Genomic DNA, 21,831 nt, shown 5'->3' with positions numbered 1-21,831 from the left:
GTAAATTAGAAGTAAATAAAACACAATTTGTTTATGTATGCATTGAATGAGTATAATCATATGTTTTGTTTTTTTATTTTTATTTTGTTTCACCTTACAAATTAAATGTCTGTATTGTGTCAATAGTTGCTTCATAATAATAATAATAATAATAATAAATTTATTTTCAAGCGCGTTTCAAAGCTCTTGAGGCCTTTTTACAGACAAGCATTGAAAGAAAAACAGATACAATAATAAACAAAATATAATTATAAATAGAAACAAGAGATAAAGCTACACAGAAAATGCGATTTTAAATATTTGAAAAATATTTAAATATTGTATAACATGAGTATTGTGAGTATTTTGGTCAAAATCGGGAGTGTCCCGACCAAATCGCGAGACTTAATTTGTATCGATAATTCAGAGATCTTGCAAAATCACCCAGGGAGATTCTTTCTAATTCTCAAAATTCGTGTAGCTGCGTTCATGCACCACAAGGTGGTAATATTACTCTTTTTTTTGTTTAAGCACCCCAAAGAAACGGCCCAAACATCAAAGTTTTCTGTAGTGTTTTGTATTTTATAGAATAGTTAGAGATGAGTCTAACTGTTAGACCCATCCTGATAAAGTAAGGAGGCAAAAAAAACAGGTTTGTTAAAACCTTTGATTGCATCAGATCTTTCTGTTAACTGCTTGGAGCGAGTTTGAGGAAATACTCTACGGTTTAAGAAAGTTTGCTTTGATGTATTTAATGCACAGATGTCTTGCGGTGGAAAATTCTGGCCGTGGTGGACCCTATTTTTTTCCAAAGGCACCAGTAGCTCTTGAATGAAGTGAATGAAGAAGTGAACGGCAGGAAGTGGCAGCGAAGGCGGATCCACACCTTTCCGGTGTATCAGCGCCGCGACTAGATCGGCTTTAAGACTGCTACTGGGAGAATTAATCGAAAGTCAGGACCAGAACTGAGGTAATTTGTTATATTCGCGTTAATATGTGTACTTAAAGTCTGTCGATGTTCGTAATATCCTATGGTGTCGCTTATTTTGTAACAGGATCCGGCTGCATCGCTGACGTTAACTGTTAGCAAGTTTAGCTGGCTAGGCTAGTTAGCTCGCTTGCCGTCATTAGCGAACATGGGCAAATTTGGGATGCCTGTTTGACACTCCTATTTAATTTCCTTGCAGGGGGGAGCGTGACAAGGACTTTCCTGGTTCAGTTACTGTGTTCCTGAGTCACCGTGGACTTGCTTGTCGTGGACCTTCGTAGCCGGGAAGGTGAAGTTAACTGACGCAAAGCTTTGGCTGGTATTGCGTTAGCCGCAGAAAGCTGCTTTTCTTACCCGGTAGTGCTGACAAGCTGGGGTGCAGCCGGTCAAGGGGCGGGTCACACGTCGTCCAAGGGACTTCACCGCAGCGTTTAGAGATACCATATCTCCTTTTTGTACACTACAGGCTGTTGCGGAAAACCACCGATTTGGCTGATTCGTCCACAAGAATGCCCATCGTGCAACAGCTGCTGGTCAAGTTTGTAGAGTAATGAGGCATGGTGTGAAAGGCCCCGCTGACACACTGTGCTCCTTTGAATGTACACGTCCATGCGCCTGACAGCCTAGCAAGCAAGCTCCTGTAGTTAGAGTCACCATGAAAGTGTATTTCTAACGTTGTTATTGGGAGTCATGCTTCCACCAAAAAGCCTGTAATTGAACTGAAGTTCCTCTATAATAAGCAGAGTGCCCCTGCCTGATTTTCACATTACCAGCAAGGTATATATATGCAGAAGAGTTGAAAATGGGGAAAGTGCTCTCCAAGATATTCGGCAACAAGGAGATGAGAATATTAATGCTTGGACTTGACGCCGCCGGAAAGACAACAATTCTCTACAAACTGAAACTGGGACAGTCCGTCACCACCATCCCCACAGTGGGCTTCAACGTGGAGACTGTCACCTACAAAAACGTCAAGTTCAACGTGTGGGATGTCGGCGGCCAAGATAAGATTCGTCCCCTGTGGCGACACTACTACACGGGCACCCAGGGGCTTATTTTTGTCGTGGATTGCGCAGACAGGGATCGCATCGACGAGGCGCGTCAGGAACTCCACCGAATCATCAATGACAGGGAGATGAGGGATGCCATCATCCTGATTTTCGCCAATAAGCAAGACCTTCCCGATGCCATGAAACCGCACGAAATTCAAGAGAAGCTCGGATTGACACGCATCCGAGATAGGAATTGGTATGTTCAACCCTCGTGTGCAACAACAGGCGATGGACTCTACGAGGGCCTGACATGGCTAACCTCGAATTACAAATCTTAATGATTTAGTGCTGACTGTTTTAGGTCAAAACTATAATAAAATTGCAAAGAACCTCTCCAATGAGTATGGTTAAGTACGAATTGATTAGCCTCATTTATTTTTTAATACTGCAATTACCCCATGACTAATTTATCTGCAGATTGGAGTGCTGGTTTAAAGAAATGCTTGTCATGTGTAGCAGATATTTAGCTCAAAATTTGCTGATTGAATATTCAACGAATTGGTTTGATTGTGGAAGCCACAAACAGTTCACCACCTTTGCCTGTTTTTTTTCCCCTGTTTTATCTGATTTATTGTCAATATGCTGAATTTCTCTGCATTCTTCAGCTGGGGTTCTTTAATTTTTGCTTGCTTTCTGTTTAAAGGAGATCTTGAATGCTTGTTGACCCTGAACCAGTACTAGAGTAACTAGTACTTGTTTGAAAGGTATCGGTTGCTGAAAAATTGAAGTGTATTATCATTGCCATCTGAGAGAAGAAATACTTCACATTTCATTAGCCCACTCACTCAATTCCCCCCGGTGTGGGCTATATAGTTAACTGATGTCACATGTCTTGATACCTAAATGTGCTGAGTATTCAACAAATTGACCTCCAAATACTTGTAACACGCTTGTTGGGATGCTTTTTTTTAGTTTTGAGGGAGAAAACACCCTCCTGTCCCAGGGAATGTCTTTCAGCTCAGAGGTTCTCTCAATCTGATATTGATTAGTCTCAGTATTGGGACATCATATGATAGCCTGTATAGTGATACCTTGGTTTACGAACCCTTTGGTTTATGAGGTTTTCAGTTCACGAACGTTACATTTATGAAAATTTTACCTTGGCATACAAACTTTTTTTCATACACGGAGCTGCTTCTGAGTGATGTATCGTTCGTGAACGAGCCCGTTCTTACAACAAAATGGCAGCCGACTGTTTTTGTCCTCTATTCCCCGCCCCCAGTATTTGGTTAAAGCCACGTGATTGGTCAAGAATGCAGCGGTGAGGGGAGGTGGTTTCAACATTAAAGAGACAGGCAGACGGCAGTGAGAGAGTTTCAACTTTGATAGTTCAAAGGCAGAGTGTAGACTGCAAGGTTAAAATCCCATCAATCAGGCTCCGCAAACAACCCGCACAAGCCATCTGAACACTTGATGCAAAAAGCTATCAACCCAACTAAACAGAAGATAATTGATGAGGAACTAGATAAGATTATCACAAAGAAAGCACCTACAAGGGATCATTCCTCAAGTGTTTAATGCTGAGGAAACCGGCCACTCCATTCCATCAAGCCATCAACGACCATCACAAAGGTAAATAAAATGATTTTATTGTACAGTACCATAGCACATTTATTATACATAAAATAAGGTATATTTTGTGTCGTTTTACGGCTTAGAAAGTAGAAAATTATGTTTTATAGGAACCTGGTAACGGATTATTCTCATTTTAATGGTTTCCTATGGGAAATTAATTTTTGGGATACACACTTTTCGCCTTACACACTGTCTGGGAACCAATTAAGTTTGTAAGCCAAGGTATCACTATCTGTAGCATGAAGTGCAGCAAACCTCCATCGGGGACCTGTCATGCCGTCAGGTGTGATGCTGCTGCTCCTGTTTTGATCAGATCGGGCGGGGGAATCCATGTACAGATCTTGTCATTGTAATGTCTTATTAAAAAAAGTGATTTCAAATCCATGTCTTTGTTATGCTACTTTTTTTTTTTTTACCAAAACAGATTTTTCTGGCCGCTTTGAACAAACACAACCGGATGCCTTGACACAGGCTGCAGCCATTAACTTTCCCAACCCTGTGAAACTTCATAGAAACCTCAAATTGAATGTTTCTGCCCTTTGCCTCTCAGTGGGATAATGTTGAAAACAGGAAGTTAAAACTGTTGCGCTTTGATTGTTTGCGTGAGGGTATGCGTCACTGGACATTGTAGTGTTGTGTTGTTTATTCTGAGACTTGACTGTGGGATAAACAGCTTGTTGACTGAAGCATCGTCGTATTATGCTCGCATGTACCTTTCTGAAGAACAATGATACAAAAATTAAGGAGTTAGCTTAAAATATTAGTAAATTAAGCAAGTTCACATTGCATTTTTTCGGACTTCCTTTTTGTGATGTTTTCAAGCTGCAAAAAAAAAAGTCTTTTCCTTTCGGCTTTTCCCTTCAAGGGGTCACCACAGCAAATCAGTGTCCTCCATCTTTAGAGGTTTGATCCGCATGTTTGTTTTGGCCAAGCTTTTACGTCGGATGCCCTTCCTGACACACCCCTCTGTATTTTTCCGGGCTTGGGACCGACACAAGAAGACTTATGTCCCTTTGTGGCTACAGAACAAGCAACTCACTCAGTAAAAGGCTCCCAAAGACAAAATGGTCATCGGCACAGCAACATTCAAAAAAGCAAAAACTATATCAAGCTGCAAAAAAAGTCCTGTCATGTAAACAAGTTTTTTTTTTTTTTTAACTCATTCGCAAATTTACTCGGGAATTGAAACTACAACGTAGAGCGCCATTCCCGAATTTTTTCGGGTTTAGTTTTTTCTTGCTTGTGTGCCGATAAAGCGCTGGCCATAGCCTTTAGCCAAGTGTCTTTCTTTTCCACAAGGGGGCAGCATTTCCCCTTTTTCCAATATTAGCGCTTTGTTCCAGCTTCAGCTGTTGTTAAAGTGCCATATAAACCAATGTATGTAGTAAAGTCTCGTTATAGCGATATCGGTTATATCGATAGTACTGCTTATTACGATACTATTTCTATGAATGCAAGAAGAAAATTTACATGGTGCAGGATCGGATATATCGATAGTCCGGTTATATCAATATGTTTTCCGACTCGCGAGAATATCAATAAAATGAGACTTTACTGTATTGCATTGTATTTTGGACAGCTGCCCTCATTTCAAGCTCATATAACTCCAGACCCACATAATTTAGGAATGAACTCTTCCTTTCTGATGAAAGAAGAGAGTCACGGGTGTCTAACGCTGTATTGAATGCTTATATAATCCTAAAACTCAATATTCTATGGGTCGTGGAATTCAAGTGACAATGACAAAAACCCTGGCACTTGAGTGCACATATTTTAGCACGTCTGGAAGGGAATGGGTTAGTGTTTTTTTTTTTTTACACAAAAACAGTTTTGAGCCCAAAAACTAATCAAAGCCCAAACCATATGTATTTTTAATCAAATTTTGAATGAAAAGTGGGTTATGTAAAACAGTCATAAATGCTTGAGAATGAAACTAAGTGAACTCCTGGTGCAGGCCTCCATTAGCTGCCGATAGCACTTTAATTGGGTTCTAATGATCACTTTTGGTGACACCACTTTATTACAATTGTAGAATTCTTGCTGCAAGACCACCAGGACCCTCATTACGAGGACAGAGACTGCGGGTAAGATTTATCAGGCCTCTCTTTCGTCGAGATGGGTCTTCATGTCATTTTTTTCCAATTCAATGGGTGACTGGAATGCCTTCTACTTCCTGAGAGGAAAAGTTTGCCATAGTGAAACGAGTCTCGTACTTTTTGTTATCAACAGGCAAGACATAAAGTGGCATTTTGTTCCAAATGTGACACCCCTGCTCCCTAATTGATACTTCTTCCATCATTCCACCCAATTTAACTACTGCGGTTAAGTTTCCAATCTCATTTTGTTTCGGGTTGACCACAATGCTTGTTTATTGGTTCAGTTACTATGACAATGGCCTGATGGGACATCTGTTGCTGGCATTCTCGGTGCCACCTAAACGTAAGAGCGGACCACAAGTTTCCAGTGAGTTCCTTAATGCTAAAAGAGGAAGAGCTGCTGAAAGTTCCTCCCATTCTTCATCCATTCTCATGGCCAATCTTGCAATGTATTTTCCAATTTTGCAAATCATCAAAATATGAACTTTCGAGTCCAATGCTTTTGTTTTTGGGCTTTTTATAACCCCTTTAATCCGTCTTCTGACTGGAGTTCCTCAAAAATAAATACATACACATAAACAGACAGATGATAGCTAGCTAGCTATCTCGCGAACTATGTCGCTATCTATCTAGCGTGCTATCTAGCTAGCGTGCCATCTAACTATCTAGCTAGTGTGCCATCTAGCTAGCGTGCCATCTAGATAGCATGCCACCTAGCTAGCGTGCTATCTAGCATGCTATCTAGCGTGTTATCTAGTGTGCCATGTAGCGTGCTAGCTCGCGATCTAGCTAGCTAGCGATCTAGCTAGCAAGTGATCTATCTTGCTAGCAGGGGATCTATCTAGCTAGCAGGCGATCTATCTAGCTAGCGGGCGATCTATCTAGCTAGCTGGCGATCTATCTAGCTAGCTGGCAATCTATCTAGCTAGCGATCTATCTTGCTAGCTAGCGATCATGCATTTATACAAAAAACTCACTGAGTAAAAGTGAGAGTAAGCAGTCGATCAGGGGATTATTCCAAACTTTTTTTCTGATTGGAATGAATGACCTGTGTTAAAACTCTACCTGGCGTCCCCTACAGTTATTTCTGATTTGATGTAGAACTTAAGGATTTGTAATGCTCAAGCACAGAAGCAAAGCGTATCATTATCCTGGTGCATTTATGTCAAGATTTCAGCAGAGAACTCCCACCGTACTACCGTTTACAAAGGCAATGATTATTCAGCAATGCCTGTCCTCCAATATAGTAGTTAGTTTAGTGGTTAGCAAACCTGACCATTTATCTTCCTTTCATGGGAGCTGGGAGTAACAGCTTCAGAAACAGCTGAAAGTTGTTTCAGGTGCCCGGCTGTGGTTCGAAACTCAGTGTCACAGTTAAAACAGGAACATTGTCATTTTTTTCCCCCGAAACGTGCTTCTTGATCTTAGATTTATTTTACTTTTTAACCAGCGTGAAGAGCTGTGCTATGCGCGATGGACCAAAACGCATTCCTTTCATATTTCTTCCCAAATGTTACCTGTAATCTGATATTGCAAATTCACCAGGGTATAAAATTACCGTAGCTTGTTGGCTTTCTGTTTGACATAACCAAATTGGATTCTAATGGATAGATAGAAGCGCTTGTACAAGCATTAATTACATGATTTAGGTTAGTAATCATAGTTATCAAAACACATCTATAATTGTAGACTTCTCGTCTTTAAAAAGCAGCCACATTCCATCCTAAAGCATCACGGATTCTATTCATATGAAAACATGACATTTGTCCACATAGTTTAACATGTTAGTCCCCAAATTGTGTTTATTCAGCTGTAAAATACACACAGAGTCACGGACGTCACAGAGAGGCCACACCACAGTCGAGTCGATTCAGTGGACTCAAAGAGCATCTATCCCAAAAAAAAAGTCTGTTTTCTATGTCCGATGTCTTCGACCAAGAGGTTACACACACAGCACAAAGTGCAAATGGTATCTGCTTGGGGAATCTCGTTTTGGCTTCCTAAACAGTCTCATTACAGAGGTACGTGCAGTTCAGTATAAGGATTTGTCTTAACTATTTTATTCTCCAAAAACATGTATGTTTCCACACATCTCCCATCTTCATTTTTTTTTCATGGAAAATGCATGTTGGATGTTTAAAATGTTTTTCTTTAAGATTTGTAATGCTTCATCAAAACTATACCTAGAACCCGTATGAGTCACGGTTTATGCTTGTTTTATGCTGGAATTCCCCTCGTATGGGAAAAAAAGACAGTCAGAAGTGTGAGTGGCACGAAAGTTGTAATTTGCTGCACCGTCTTAGAAGATAAATAAACAGTATGGAGTATATATTTTACCCAAGACTGTTGCCTCAGCATGATGTTGAATTAATTAAAAGTTATGTGAATATTTAAAATGACATAAACAGCCAGGGTAAAAACAGCCAACAATCTCTGCTTGATAATAAAACTGCAGCTTTATTTCAGCCCAAAACTGAACCACGCTTTTTTTTAAATGGCAAATATTGCCACCTAGTGGTAAAAATAGGTAACGCTCCACGACAAAATCAAACAATTTTTTTAATAAATTGTATTTATAAGCACTTTTCAAAACTCTCAAAGACACTTTACAGAAATCTTAATTTCTGCCCATATATGCACCACACCGCTCCTAAAAGGCTGCGGCGTGGACATTGCACAGGAACATAATGTATTTATGTTTATTTAATGGTATCATTTTTAACTATATCATTTTAATTACCACTAATACTTTAAAGGACAACCGACGTCACTTTTTTTGTTTACTAACTGACATCAGAAAAACGTTTTAGAGCATCTAAAATACCCAAAACACACAGTATGATATTTTTAGTCAAATGCAAAACACCAATAAAAATGACTCAGTGTCTAAAAAGTGCTTCAATTTGAAACCGGAAGTGGCCAGTTTCAGAAGGTCCCGCCCCCATGTTCGTGGTGTCACGGCAAGATGTCTTGCCTTGCTCGAGAATCAAAACAATGGCTTCAGATTGGGAGAAGATGCTTTCTTGTTACTCATCCAGGTATGAATATGATTCAAATAGTTCTGAAGAAGAAAGCATACATATTTGCAATCGATTAAATAATTTATTCGGTGTCATTTTGAGGCATCAGCGGTGGGAAATGTCACACCCAAAAAAGGCAGAACATGGCAACAAAGCAATAATTCCTTACATGGAGCTTTGTTGCCCTCTTCTGCCTCTTTTTGGTCCTACATGACGTTTTCAGACCAAAGTACAGCAAAATGCATTGACGTGATGGAAGGACTGCTACAATGTGTCATTTTTTTCAGTTAGGGGCGTTCCTTCAGTGACGTAGGGTGATGACTCATCACCAACTCAAAAACAAGACTTCCGGAATATTCAGCGCGAGTCTTAAAACGTAAAACGTAGCTATATGCAGGTGGAATCTTTGTAAAATACGCTCAGTCGAAGTAATTTGAAGCCATTTTACAAAATATGGACACAACTTGTCCGGAGACGTCGGCTGAACTTTATAATGTTCTTTCAAGTTACATTGACAGTTGAGCTTTAGCAGTTGAACACATTATTTTTTTTTCTTCGTAAAATGTAGGATGTGAATGTCTGGACTACTAAATTCACTATCGTGTTTGCTCAAAGGGATTTCTTCACAGTTGAAACTTTGTTGCAGCAACTAAAAGATGAAATAAGAAAGGATTAAGTGATGAAGTGGCAAGACCCAATATCGGATTTGTTACATATTCATCCATTTATATTTACAACCCACAGACATGGCTCTCACCTCAAAGAACTGCTTCTCTATTTTTGGGTTGATACCCTCAGTGCGTTGCTCATAGCAACAAATAATGCAGGTCTCTGGGCCACTGAGCAGCTTCAATGTTTCCACCAGCGGGCTAATTGACTGTGGCAATAAACGAAAGCATTTAAGAAGACACTTCGTACTATGTTGCAAGTGTATATGATTAAAAAAAATATGCAAAATGTCGATTTAGACTTCTGTTTGTAATAATACTGTACCTCTTGGTAATAAATGCAATCTGCCATAAGAACATAGTTCGGAGGTGGAAGGAAACCAGATACATCTTCACCCCTGTGCAAAAGAACATCTCAGACTTTAAATGTGAGAACCCAAACATAGACAACCACCTACAATCAAGCATGTAAATTAAAAACAAAACGTACACACCATTTCAGTACCTTGGCAGTTATGGATCCACCACTGATGAGAGCCTGGTTACTTTGAATGTTCAATTTCAGGAGCGTCTGCAAATCTTCTAAGTCGGTCACACTAACATAAGCACTGTGGGAATCAAAACAATCAACCGAGAATAAAAAAAAAGACGTTAACAGGGTTAGACAATACCCAAACGTCACTGTACACGGTTTGTATTGCAGGACTTTGGTTGACAACAACTTCATTGTCAGGCAAAACATTACACTAAAACGGTAAAACTTGACATGAAAATGTACTTATTTACATTAACTACACATCTACATCGGCTACAGATTTGAACTCACCCCAATGTCGCTGCCATCAAACCAACAACTCCTGTTCCAGCTCCTAATTCCACCACTCTTTGGCCAGCCCATACATTCACTTCTGAGGACGGATCGTAAAATTGTTTTGTTTCTAAATATTTAGCGAGAACGATGGCCGCATCCCATACCACGCAGCCTACGTCCCCCATGTAACATTGACACAGCGTCAAGAGAGAACCGTCATTTTTCTCGATTTCTCTCACGAAATAGTTGTTGTGGTCTATTTGAGCCGCCATATTGGATAACCATAACCGGAAACGGAAATTCACCGGCGAACATTAAAATGATATTTTCTTTCGGAATATTCAAGTAATTTGCCGTGTACACATTCTGAGTTAGGGCAGGCGGTTGCTATTTAGTCCGTAAATAAACAAAATAGAACAAGTCTGCGATAATATTCCCAACCGTTTGTGAAACGACGAGAAGAGGCCAGTAGGCAGGCAGGCTTGCTTCGGTCGCGCCAGAAATGTGTTAGCTTCTTAGCTAGCATCAGTTTCCTCTCCCCGTATTTGTTGTTATATTAACCCGTTTACTCAGTTTAAGACTTAAGTGGCACAACTGAATTAATATATTGCAGAGTTATTACTTTTGCAATGTTTCGTAGCAGTACAGAAGAGATTGGCACGAGTGAAAGTGACCATACTTCTGAGTTATCTCCAGCTGGAAAAACTAGCCTTGTAAATGGAACCACTTCTTGTAATCCGGTATCAGCCTCCCTTGGTTTTTCCTGTCAAAGTCTGGAAGAAGGGTGTAGTCACTCCAGTAGTGGCCTATCACCTCCTCGCCCTGCCCCCGGTAACTGTTGTTAGTTTTAGTTTCAGCTTGCACAACATGTTAGGTAGGCTAATGTGTAAAGTAACATTCACTTGCCCGGTTTTGTATTGGATTAGGATGGTGAATTGTTGGTCTGCCTCACAGTTCTGAGGTTGTGCTTGTGATTTTGTCCGCAGCCAAGGTTGCAGACAAATGCAAGATATCTCCAGTAATGAATAAATCTCATTTTTGTATGCCTTATTGGTTTGGTTTGTCAGAACGGAGCCACCACGTAGGAAGGACAAATCCACCTCACCTTGCATGTACCTCAGACAGCACCTACCGTGGAGGAACACCTAGCATCAGGAAAACCCCTGGTTCCGCGAGGGCCGCACACCTTGGACGGACACCGGTGACTGATACTGGTACTGTAGCCCAAAGCAATACGTTGAATTTGAGGTTATGTTATATTTTCTCACTTTAATTCCTCTTTTATTACAGTAACAAGTTGCTCCTCTTCAGCCACGGCTTCGAATACAACTGTGATTATTGCTTTGGTTGAAGGGCGCGGATTGGCCAGGGGCGAGATTGGAATGGCCAGTCTTAACTTGAAATCTCCAGAGCTTGTACTCTCTCAATTTGCAGACACTGGAACATATGCCAAGGTAATCTAAGCACTGACAAATACTATTACAGTCTGACTTGCCATTTTTTAAAATAAAAATATGCCAACTTGTACATTTCTCAAGGTCATAACCAAGGTCCACATCTTGTTCCCAATGGAAATATTAATGCCAGACACTGCTTGCGAAAAGGGAAAAGGGACAAAGCTCTTTAGTCTTATTACAGAGAACTTCCAGGTGCTAATACACAAACATGTGTAGCATAAAAACTGTCAATATTGTACTATTTGGTACACAAATTTTTATTGTGTGTGTCAGGGCGTCGCATTCACTGCAATTCAAAGAAAATATTTTAATGAGAAGAAAGGCCTGGAGTATATCCAGCAGCTCTGTGCTCCAGAATTTAGCACTGTCCTGATGGAAGTTCAAGCAAAGTATGTCACTGAGTACAGTTATGCGGGGGGAAAAATAGACCTAAACTATGATTAATATTTTATGACCAACTATCTCAATTTGTGCAGGTATTATTGCTTAGCAGCTGCAGCTGCTTTGCTGAAATACTTGGAATTCATTCAGAACTCTGTGTATGCTGCCAAGTCGCTCAAAGTGAGCTTTAAAGGAAGTGAACAGACAGCTATGATCGACTCAGCGTCTGCCTGTAACATGGAGCTTGTGGTCAACAACAGAGACCACAGGTGCAGAAATAACCAAACATAATTTTCAATCCCATGCTTGTATTATCACTTTTTTTGTATATATCCACACAGGAGCGACCATACCCTTTTAGGCGTCCTTAACTACACAAAAACACCCGGTGGTGCCAGAAGGTTACGCTCTAATATTCTGGAGCCTCTAATAGATGTGGATACCATCAACATTCGTTTGGACGCGATACAAGAAATGCTGCAGAATGAGGAGCTCTTCTTTGGATTGAAGAATGGTACCATATAAACAATTTGAAACAAACTTGAGTGTTATACAAACTAACAAAATTACCTGTAGATTTTGACTTTGTTCTTCTTCAGCTATAGGTCACTTCCTTGACATTGACCAGCTGCTCTCTGTTCTGGTCCAAATCCCAAAACAAGAGACAGTATGTTTAGTACTTTTATTAGTTATTATGTCCTCATACTAACTGTCTAAATTATTATCCAGTGAGTTCAGATGCAAAATAAAGAAAACACAAAATTTTATAAACAATTAAAATTAAGGAAGTAAAGGTAGATTTCAATAAATACAATTATTTCACATTAAAAGGACCTCAAACAGATGCAATGGTTTTGTTAGTCCATTTCTTTAACCCTCATATTATGTTACGGGTCAATTTTACCCGTTTCTGTTTTTGTGTTGACAAAAGCACTGGGTATCCTTTATTTTTCCTTTCTTCAAAACTGTTCAAAAATATCCCAATGGGATATAAAATATGATGCCTCTCTTATCACGTATGGTTACAACATCTCAGAAACAGTTGTTGCCGATGTCACCTATTATTTGACTGTTTTGTGTGGATTTTTACATATGGGTAAAAATGACCCACAACATAATCAACGTGATTTTTTTCTCAACAAAATATGAGGGTTAATTGGCAGATTATGGGAATGGAGGGACCAATTGGAATCTATTGATGGAATTTTGCCTCAAATATAGATTGATGAAACATATGCCCAAATCCACAACCCACTAAGTCACGGGTGTCAAAGTCAAGGCCCGCGGGCCAAATCCGGCCCGCCACATCATTTTTTTGGGCCCACGAAAGCAAATCAAACTTGTGAAATTCCATGATGCTTGCTGAAATCCGAACCAAAATTTCATATTTTTGGATGTAAACCACAATAACAGTCATTATTCTTGACTTCAGATTTGAAAACTAGTTATTCATTAATTTTGTGTGTGCTCTATATGTAATATGTGGAGGGGATTAAACATTCTAATGGCTTCCCCAAATTCATAACGGCCCTCGAGAGGAATCCATAACTACAATGTGGCCCGCGGCAAAAAAAATTACTTTGACACCCCTGCACTACGTGATATCTATCGTTCAAGGTCATTTGTGCATTATAGTAGAAGTCCTTGGATAAAGACACTATTGTTCATTGTTAAAAGAAAAAAAAGCGAATGAATACAATCTCCTTTAAAATAACATTTTGGCATTTGCCATAGTCAATGCATACAAATTAGAAACAACTGGAACCTTTTCATTATCTCCAAATCGTTCTCATCATGAACGTAGTGTAAATAGTAAAATATATTAAAGAATAGTGAATATCCAGGTTCCAAATAGGCTTCTTTGCACTTACTTAATGTGTAAACTACTTCATATCAGTGAGCAGTTGCTTTCTCTTAATGTATTTTTGTAGGTTCAGATTGCGGAAGCAAAGATTACACATGTCATTCAATTGAAACACACTTTGGATTTGGTGCCGCAGTTGAGGGTTAGTGTCCAATGATATACACAAGTTAATAGCAACAAAGTTGGGTTTTAAATCATTTTTTAACCAGATAATTTGATAAACAGGCGGTGTTAAAGAACTGCAACACAGCTCTTCTGAAGGCATACAGCACTTCACTTGAGGATAGCAGGTCTGTATATGCTGCTGTCAACTTTTTGTATATGTGTCTACTTCTACTTACAGTGTTTTTATACACCTTCAGATTCGACATGATTTTGAAGCAGATCCTTACCGTGATTAATGACGATACCACCTACCTGAAGGGGAACCTCAATATGCGCACACAAAAGTGCTACGCCGTACGGCCCAACATCAATGAGTTCCTGGACATTACCCGACGAGCTTATACCGAAATAGTGGATGACATTGCAGGTGGAGACCTCTTTATTGTTATTTTAGAAGAGGATGTTCATTTAAAATCTGATTATTCACATGAAAAAAGGGTATCTTAGGTAAATGGGGGAAAACCTCAACAAAATGAGTTGCGCTCAGAATTATGCATTGCTTGTGTGAAATTTGTTCCACGTCAAAAGGATTTATTTCTCAATAAAGGCATATAAAATGTTGCTTTTAACACATTCACTAACATTTCCGAATTTGTTTGGGAATTGAAAATATGACGTGGAGCGCCATTCACAAATTTGTTTGGGTTTTGGTTTTTCTTGCGGGGGTGGCAATAAAGCGCTGGCCTTACCTCGTTGTTAAAGCACTGTGTGAATCAATATGTATGTATTATATGTATTATGTTGTATTGTATTTTGGACAGCCGCCCCCATTTCAAGCTCAGAAAACTCCAGACCCATAAAAAAAAAATAGAATCAGAATCATCTTTATTGCCAAGTAACACAAGGAATTTGTTTCCGGTCGAAAACGCTGCACTAGTATCATCATCAAAAAACTGCAACGAGGCACTATACAGTTCCATTTTGGCTACTGTTCAAAGAGTTAATGGCTTGGGGGAAGAAGCTGTTTAAATGTCTGCTGGATTTGGTGCGCATGGATCGGTAACGCCCGCCTGAGGGGAGTAGCTGGAAAAGGTGGTGGGCAGGGTGCGCAGGGTCCAGTAGGTTTTTCCGCGCCCTAGTTTGGATTCTTGTAGTGTGCAAGTCCTCGAGAGTAGGTAGGGCGGTGCCAATGATTTTTTCCGGCGTCCTAACTGTCCGTTGAAATCGGATTTTGTCCATTTTTGTGGTGGCCCCGAACCAAACGGTGATGAAAGAACACAGGATGGATTCGATGACAGCCGTGTAGAAATGTTGCAGCACCTCTTGTGGCAGGCCTATCAAGGACTATCAATCAATTTCAGTACTCTGTTACAAACGGTGAGGGTTCTTACAGTGTTTTGTCACGCTTTTGTTTACTTCCATGCTAAAACACACATAAATAACATAAAACGTTTTTAACTCAATTACTGTCAGACGTGCAAAATGTGTCCACTCCACTCAAATTCCAAGACCCACAGACTATCGAGTTTAAGGATTACATAAATATTCAATGCAGCGTAAGAAACCCTAGACTCGCTTCTTTCATCAGAAAAAAGGGTTAATAATTAAATTAAATGTATTATTATTATAAGTTATATGGGTATGGAGTTATCTGAGCTTGAAATGGGGGCAGCTGTACAAGAGGCAGAATGCTGCCCCCTCGTGGAACGGAAGAAAACATTGTCAGAGGTCTGACCAGCGCTTTGTCGGCGGCACCCCCGGCAAGAAAAACAGAAACCCGAACAAATTCGGGAATGGTGCTCCACGTCATATTTTCTATTCCCAAATAAATTTAAAGTGTCTTCTTTTGCCCTTGCAAGTGTTGATAGCATCGCAGTTGTTTCTCAGGACTAGTAAACCAGATGGGGGAAAACTACGGCTTTCCTATGCGCACAAGCTTCAGCACCGCTCGAGGCTTCTTCATCCAGATGAAACTGGAAGGAATGTTTTTGCCTGATGGGAAACTCCCTTCGGAATTCATCAAGGTATCACATCGTGTGAACAACAATATAAAATCCGATTTTGAATTGAACTCTGAACAAAAACGTTTTTCTTAGTAAATAAATAAACTTCCTGGTATTATGTTTTGGACCATCAGGTGGTCAAACACAAGGACAACTATGGGTTTACCACTGCAGATCTGGTGAGGTTGAACGACCGCTGTGATGAGGCCCTGAGAGAGATCGTTCACATGTCCTATGTGTGAGTAGAGCAACATATTCATGCTCAAAACAAACATATTTATATTTGGTGCACATGGTTCGATCACACCCTTTACATTCCTGGTTTGCGGCACACAAGACTCATGTCTTACAATGAACTTGTCTCTTTTCAAGGGTGGTATGTCAACTGCTCAGCACGATCCGTGAGCACATCCATTGCCTCTATAAACTGTCGGATGCTGTGTCTATGCTGGATATGCTTCTGTCCCTGGCAAACGCTTGCACCCTTTCCGACTATGGTGAGCGTGATTCGCTGCTAATGTCATTCACTCTAACATACCGTTACAGACCCTCCCCAACTTACGAACATTCAAGTTACGAATAACGGTACATACAAACATTTTTGCGGGTACAGTATGTCGAAAAATGTTCAGACAGCGATCCTGTAAGTTACATTTTGCATTGCGCGCCTTTTTCGGCCGAGCTCGCTTGCGATTGGCTGCGTACTGTGCTTCGCGCACACGCACGCACACACACACATTCGAGGTTTCAAGGGCTGGATGTTTACGCGACGGACACCAAGGCTGACCAATCAGTGCCCAGCTATGCTGAAATGTTGCCAGCGAGTTCAGGCCCCGATCCGCCGAGCTCGCTTCCGATTGGCTGCGTAGAGTATGTGGGCGGGGAGAAAATCCCTCTTACCAGTTAATGCTCCTGGAGGACGCGAATGGCGATGCACAACAAAAAGTAATGGCTGCTGGCACGTCATTCAGTAATAACGTGCCAGCAGCTTCAGTCATGGCTTACTGAAGACCCATGAATATATATCGTTGTACTACAGTAGGTGTGAATTTATTTTACAACTGCGAGAGCATCTTTACTGTTTTATACTACCCTTTCAGTGTTTGACTTAAACATACATTCCATACAAAATATAGCACTGAAGCAATTTACGAACAAATTCACCTTACGAACGACCACTGGGAACATATCTCGTTCAGAAGGTGGGGAGCATCTGTATTTGGTTTGAAGTCCAACTTGCAAAACTTTTGAAATTCCGCTGAGCTTCCAACAGCTCCCTAAAATGGTAGCCAACTGGTCTCAAATGCCCCCTTGTGGCTATTTGAAACATTATTTGTGTGTGTGTGCGTGTGTGTGTGTGTGTGCGTGTGCGTGTGTGTGTGTGTGTGTGTGTGTGTGTGTGTGTGTGTGTGTGTGTGTGTGTGTGTGTGTGTGTGTGTGTGTGTGCGCGCACGCACGCGCGCGTGTGGGTACGTGTGCGTGTTTGTGTGCGCGTGTGTGTTATTTTGTCATTTGCTAGTGCGACCAGAGTTCACAGACACATTAGCCATCAAACAGGGTCGTCATCCCATCTTGGAGAGGATGCCCGGACAGCAGCTTGTCTCTAACAACTGTTATGTCTCAGAGGGGAGCAACTTTGTCATCATTACAGGGCCTAACATGAGCGGGAAATCCACATACCTCAAGCAGGTGGCGCTGTGTCAGATCATGGCTCAAATTGGTCAGTAATGAAGTGACCAAAGTTGAAGCAACCAACACATTGTGATTTCAGATTTATTTGAGTGATTTATTTGTTATTTTTTAACAGGTTCTTTTGTGCCTGCCGTGTATGCGTCTTTTCGTGTGGCAGATCAGATTTTCACCAGAATTGGTGTCGATGATGATTTTGAAACTAACTCTTCCACGTTCATGTTGGAAATGAAGGAGGTACTCTACATTCTTTTGATTTTTGTATCAAAGAAACCACGGTTTGATCAATCACCTTGCTCTCCACTGAAGGTGTCATACATAATCCACAATGTCACCGAGCGCTCCCTCATCATCATTGATGAGCTGGGCCGCGGCACCAGTGCTGAAGAAGGCATTGGAATATGTCACTCAGTTTGTGAGTTTCTCCTCGGCCTTAAGGTAAATCGCACTGACATTTCTTTCAGAAGATGAATGAGCCAACTATAGCATATAATACACGCTAAGTATAGTTTTTACTTTTTTGAATGTTGCTGTGCCGATGACCATTTTGTATTTTGGAGCCTTTTACTGAGCGAGTTGCTTGTTCTGTAGCCACAAAGGGACATAAGTCTTGCGGCGGTCCCAAGCCCGGATAAATACAGAGGTTGTGTGGGCATCCGATGACGTAAAAGCTTGGCCAAAACAAACATGCGGATCAAACCTCTAAAGATGGAGGACACTGATTTGCTGTGGCGACCCCTTGAGGGGAAAAGCCGAAAGGAAAAGAAGAAGATACTTGTTTACAAAGACATATATTGAATTGGATTTGCCTTTATTAGTCTTGCAGTGGAGAAATTTACATTTCAGGGCAGCAAAGTTATGAAAGTAAGAGGAAATGAAAGGAAGAAGTAAAAAAACAAATACATGAGTTGCTGTATAGGCAGCCACTCTCGTGGCGCCATCTTGAAGTCAAAAGAACAAGAAAAAAACTAAACAACTAATATGACAACACAAAGACACAGTCATTCATTCTTAAGGACAACCGATGTCACTTTTTTGTTTCTTAACTGACATCAGAAAAACGTTTTATAGCATCTAAAATACCCAAAACACGCAGTATGATATTTTTATTCAAATGCAAAACACCAATAAAAATGACTTAAAGTGTCCAAAATCTGCAAAAAAATTGAGCTGCGAATTGGGAATTTTCAGAAAGTCCCGCCTCCAGTTCATGACGTCACGCCAAGACGTCTTGCGTTGCTGAAAAATCAAAACAATGGCTTCAGATTCGGAGAATATGCTTTCTTGTTACACATCCAGTTATGAATACGATTCAAATAGTTCTGAAGAGGAAAGCATACATGTTTTCAATCGATTAAAAAATTTATTCCGTGTCATTTTGAGGCAAACGGGCGGGGGGAATGTCACACCCAAAAATGGCGACCAACTCCTGTGAGGAATGAATCAGCCCGTTTCCACAGGCTGATAAAATCCTTCCATGGAGCTTGGACGCCCTCTTCTGGCGGCTTTTGGGTGCAAGACAAGGTTTTTAGACAAACAGTACAGCAAATTACATTGACGTGATTGAAGGACTGCTACAATGTGTCTTTTTGTCGGTCAAGGGGGGTTCCTAAAGTGACGTCACGTACGGACTCGTCACCAACTCAAAAACAAGACTTCCTGAATAGTCAGAGCGAGTCTTAAAACGTAAAATATAGCTATGTGCGGTGGAATCTTTGTAAAATACGCTCAGTAGAAGTCATTTGAAGCCATTTTACAAATTATGGACACAACTTGTCCGGAGACGTCGGTTGTCCTTTAAGCACTTCATGTACCCTCCTTGTTACATGAAGCAGTTCTAGATGAAAGAGGAGAGGATCAAAGCATCCTTTTCACCAGTGGATCCTCCCAAATCAAAAACAGTGCTGGCATATTCATGCTGCCGAAAAGGCGCCACCGCTCACCAGAGTCTCCTCCTTGATGAACATCGTGACCAACAATGCTGAAAAACAATATCCGTTCCACACGACGCACAGCAACTCAAAATGTTATATGTATATACAATATATGTTCGTTTTGTCATGTTTGTAGGCCTTCACCCTGTTTGCCACACACTACCTTGAGCTGTGCCAACTCGAATCTCTGTATCCAAGTGTGGACAACCAGCACATGCAGGTCCAGCACACACGCAGCCGCGACACTGGCACCGAGAGCATCGTATACACACACTTACTGAGTCAAGGATTTTCCGAAGAAAAACATTACGGTAAACAATCTGCTGCATCACTGTGAAGAAATATTTGTCAGAAGGGCGTAAACAAATCATACTATTCCTCTGTTAGGCCTCAAAGCGGCAGAAATGACCTCACTTCCTTCAACCATAATCCAGGAAGCGAAGACAATTGCCTCTAAAGTCACCAAGCAAATTTTGGTAGGCTTGTCTCAGAAAATATATTTTAGTACTGGATGTTCAGCAATGTGGCTAAAAAGTAAATCATGAAATATGCCTACTAGTGTTCAATTATCACTACAAATTCCCTTCAAATGTTTCCATTCGAGTAAAATGTGTTTTGGACATTCATCCCAAGGCTAAACGTAAGAGCGATCCAGAAACAGAGAGGCAGAGAGCTTTACATCGCTTGGCCACTCGCCTTCTGCAGACTGCTAGAAACTCCAGACTTGACCCGGGTAGCCTACGCATGTATCTCAAGGGCCTAAGGAAGCAGTATGAGTCAGAACTGGAGGCAACTGCGCTGACTGCAACCTCTGACACCTAAAAGAGGAATCAAATCGAAAAAAGGAATGACTGTGCCAGTTGTGACTCAAGTCAGAAATTAATAGGCTGTTGTCTTAAGTTTATTTCGACAAGAATGCACTTGCTTGACTTTTATTTGCTACAAATGCCTTCTAAAAATCTGGTGTAGATAGAACGTTAAACATTTACTGCTAAAATAGAGTATTCACTACATTTATGGAAACTATAAATTCCAAATTCATAAACATTGTTATCAAGATAAAGAACACATAAGAAAATAGTGTTTAAGTATTGTTATGATTTACATTTGATTTTATTGTGGGCGTATTTATATGTACACACTATTTTGTTTGCCGTTTATATCATTTTATACACATTACATTTGTATGTTTGAATTTTCTCATTAAATTCTGGTACTTGTCCTTGTTAAGTGGCCATTGAGCTTTGAGTGTTACAACTTGCGTCAAATGTATGAAGAAAATGCAATAATCAAGAACAGTACATGAAAGGTGAATTCTGAAATTTGCCTCTAACTTTTTTGAACAGCATTTACGTATACCACACAGTACATACAAATTTATATAGCGCAAGAGCACAGCCGCAAGCGCTTTATAAAACAGTAACGATAAAGTACGACTGAGAGCTTACACAGACGAGATAAAGTAAATAATAAGAATAAATGAAAAAAGATTATTTTTCTCATTTTAATCGACACGACACATATATATTGTATAAACTTAAACAAAAAACGCCATAGAGGTATCTGTGGCGACATAATGCGACACTCCCTTGGCGTAATGTATTCGCACGATTAAAAGCAAAGGTTGTCTCTGCCGCTCGGTTCTGTCTGTTGAAAATGAGGAGCAGGGCTGTCAGGTGCGTCTGCTGAGGAAAGCAAGCGTACCCCTGAAGAGTTTGACCTGCCCATTGAACGTAACACTGTGTTGCGTGTAGTGAGTGGAGCGCTTCTGAACTTAGCCAGGCTTCTCTTGGGAAGAGAGGAGGAGGCTGCTGGAGTCCATCAACAACAACGCCGTTTCAATATTCAAGTCAACAGTCCTTTCTACCCATATGTAAGTTTCTACGAATTTGTTAATGTTTGTGTATTTATTTCAATGCATGTGAGTCGCGTGTTAGTGTTGTCGCTATAGCAAAGCTAGTTACTTAGGCCCGGGAACGGCCCTCAAGCTCGGAAGGAAGAGACCACTGGGTCAGAGATTTCAGGAGAGGAGGACGAGGCTGAGACAGTGGCACAGCCGAGCTTTGAACATTCTCCACACATCCAGTGTCTTTAGAAAGTTTTTTTCGACGTCTTGCCGGTCACGATTATGTCCCAAGACATTCACTTTTAAGACAGTCGTGGGTAAGCCGGCTGTCTTGGCTAGTACGTTAGCCTCCAACGCCATTGG

At 40.7% G+C, this 21,831-nt stretch overlaps 4 protein-coding genes across 15 annotated transcripts in view; 3 read left to right on the top strand and 1 right to left on the bottom strand.

The window, feature by feature from the left end:
* Nucleotides 1-831: 831 nt before the first annotated feature.
* arf6b (ARF GTPase 6b) lies at nt 832-3,978 on the top strand. Of its 3 annotated transcripts, none has more exons than XM_089004618.1 (3): nt 832-949; nt 1,167-1,256; nt 1,434-3,978. In XM_089004618.1, the coding sequence occupies exon 3, from the start codon at nt 1,770-1,772 to the stop codon at nt 2,295-2,297; it is 528 nt and encodes a 175-aa protein (XP_088860744.1). In that variant the 5' UTR covers nt 832-949; nt 1,167-1,256; nt 1,434-1,769; the 3' UTR covers nt 2,298-3,978. The 3 variants fall into 3 exon arrangements, with proteins under 3 accessions (XP_088860744.1, XP_088860746.1, XP_088860745.1); XM_089004620.1 differs by having other exon boundaries at nt 1,167-1,324; XM_089004619.1 differs by having other exon boundaries at nt 1,167-3,978.
* Nucleotides 3,979-8,876: 4,898 nt separating this feature from the next.
* Nucleotides 8,877-10,476, bottom strand: vcpkmt (valosin containing protein lysine (K) methyltransferase). Its single transcript, XM_089003973.1, has 5 exons — nt 10,205-10,476; nt 9,873-9,986; nt 9,704-9,776; nt 9,468-9,587; nt 8,877-9,359 (listed from the first exon to the last, which is right to left on the bottom strand). Exons 1-5 carry the CDS (start codon nt 10,459-10,461, stop codon nt 9,252-9,254), a joined length of 672 nt encoding a protein of 223 aa, XP_088860099.1. The 5' UTR covers nt 10,462-10,476; the 3' UTR covers nt 8,877-9,251.
* A 326-nt stretch (nt 10,477-10,802) lies between these two features.
* msh4 (mutS homolog 4) lies at nt 10,803-21,495 on the top strand. Of its 3 annotated transcripts, none has more exons than XM_089003972.1 (20): nt 10,803-11,020; nt 11,257-11,403; nt 11,480-11,643; nt 11,728-11,838; nt 11,920-12,035; nt 12,123-12,296; nt 12,369-12,541; nt 12,627-12,694; nt 13,959-14,033; nt 14,117-14,181; nt 14,254-14,423; nt 15,884-16,020; nt 16,134-16,237; nt 16,372-16,496; nt 17,519-17,719; nt 17,807-17,925; nt 17,998-18,126; nt 19,759-19,933; nt 20,010-20,098; nt 21,377-21,495. In XM_089003972.1, the coding sequence occupies exons 1-20, from the start codon at nt 10,819-10,821 to the stop codon at nt 21,377-21,379; spliced, it is 2,547 nt and encodes an 848-aa protein (XP_088860098.1). In that variant the 5' UTR covers nt 10,803-10,818; the 3' UTR covers nt 21,380-21,495. The 3 variants fall into 3 exon arrangements, with proteins under 3 accessions (XP_088860098.1, XP_088860097.1, XP_088860096.1); XM_089003971.1 differs by lacking the exon at nt 21,377-21,495 and adding an exon at nt 20,256-20,844; XM_089003970.1 differs by lacking the exon at nt 21,377-21,495 and adding an exon at nt 20,256-20,844 and having other exon boundaries at nt 17,807-18,126.
* Nucleotides 21,377-21,831, top strand: part of ktn1 (kinectin 1) — a 24,595-nt gene continuing 24,140 nt past the window's right edge. For all 8 annotated transcript variants that reach the window (XM_089003966.1, XM_089003969.1, XM_089003968.1 and 5 more), the window contains exon 1: nt 21,377-21,495. The gene's annotated coding sequence lies outside the window, so the exon portion shown is untranslated. The remainder of the gene's footprint in view (nt 21,496-21,831) is intronic.

Source organism: Hippocampus bargibanti, linkage group LG09 (genome assembly GCF_051943395.1).
Source record: "Hippocampus bargibanti isolate YZ-2025 linkage group LG09, ASM5194339v1, whole genome shotgun sequence".
Taxonomy (NCBI): Eukaryota; Metazoa; Chordata; class Actinopteri; order Syngnathiformes; family Syngnathidae; genus Hippocampus; species Hippocampus bargibanti.
This window is presented reverse-complemented; position numbering and strand designations above follow the sequence as displayed.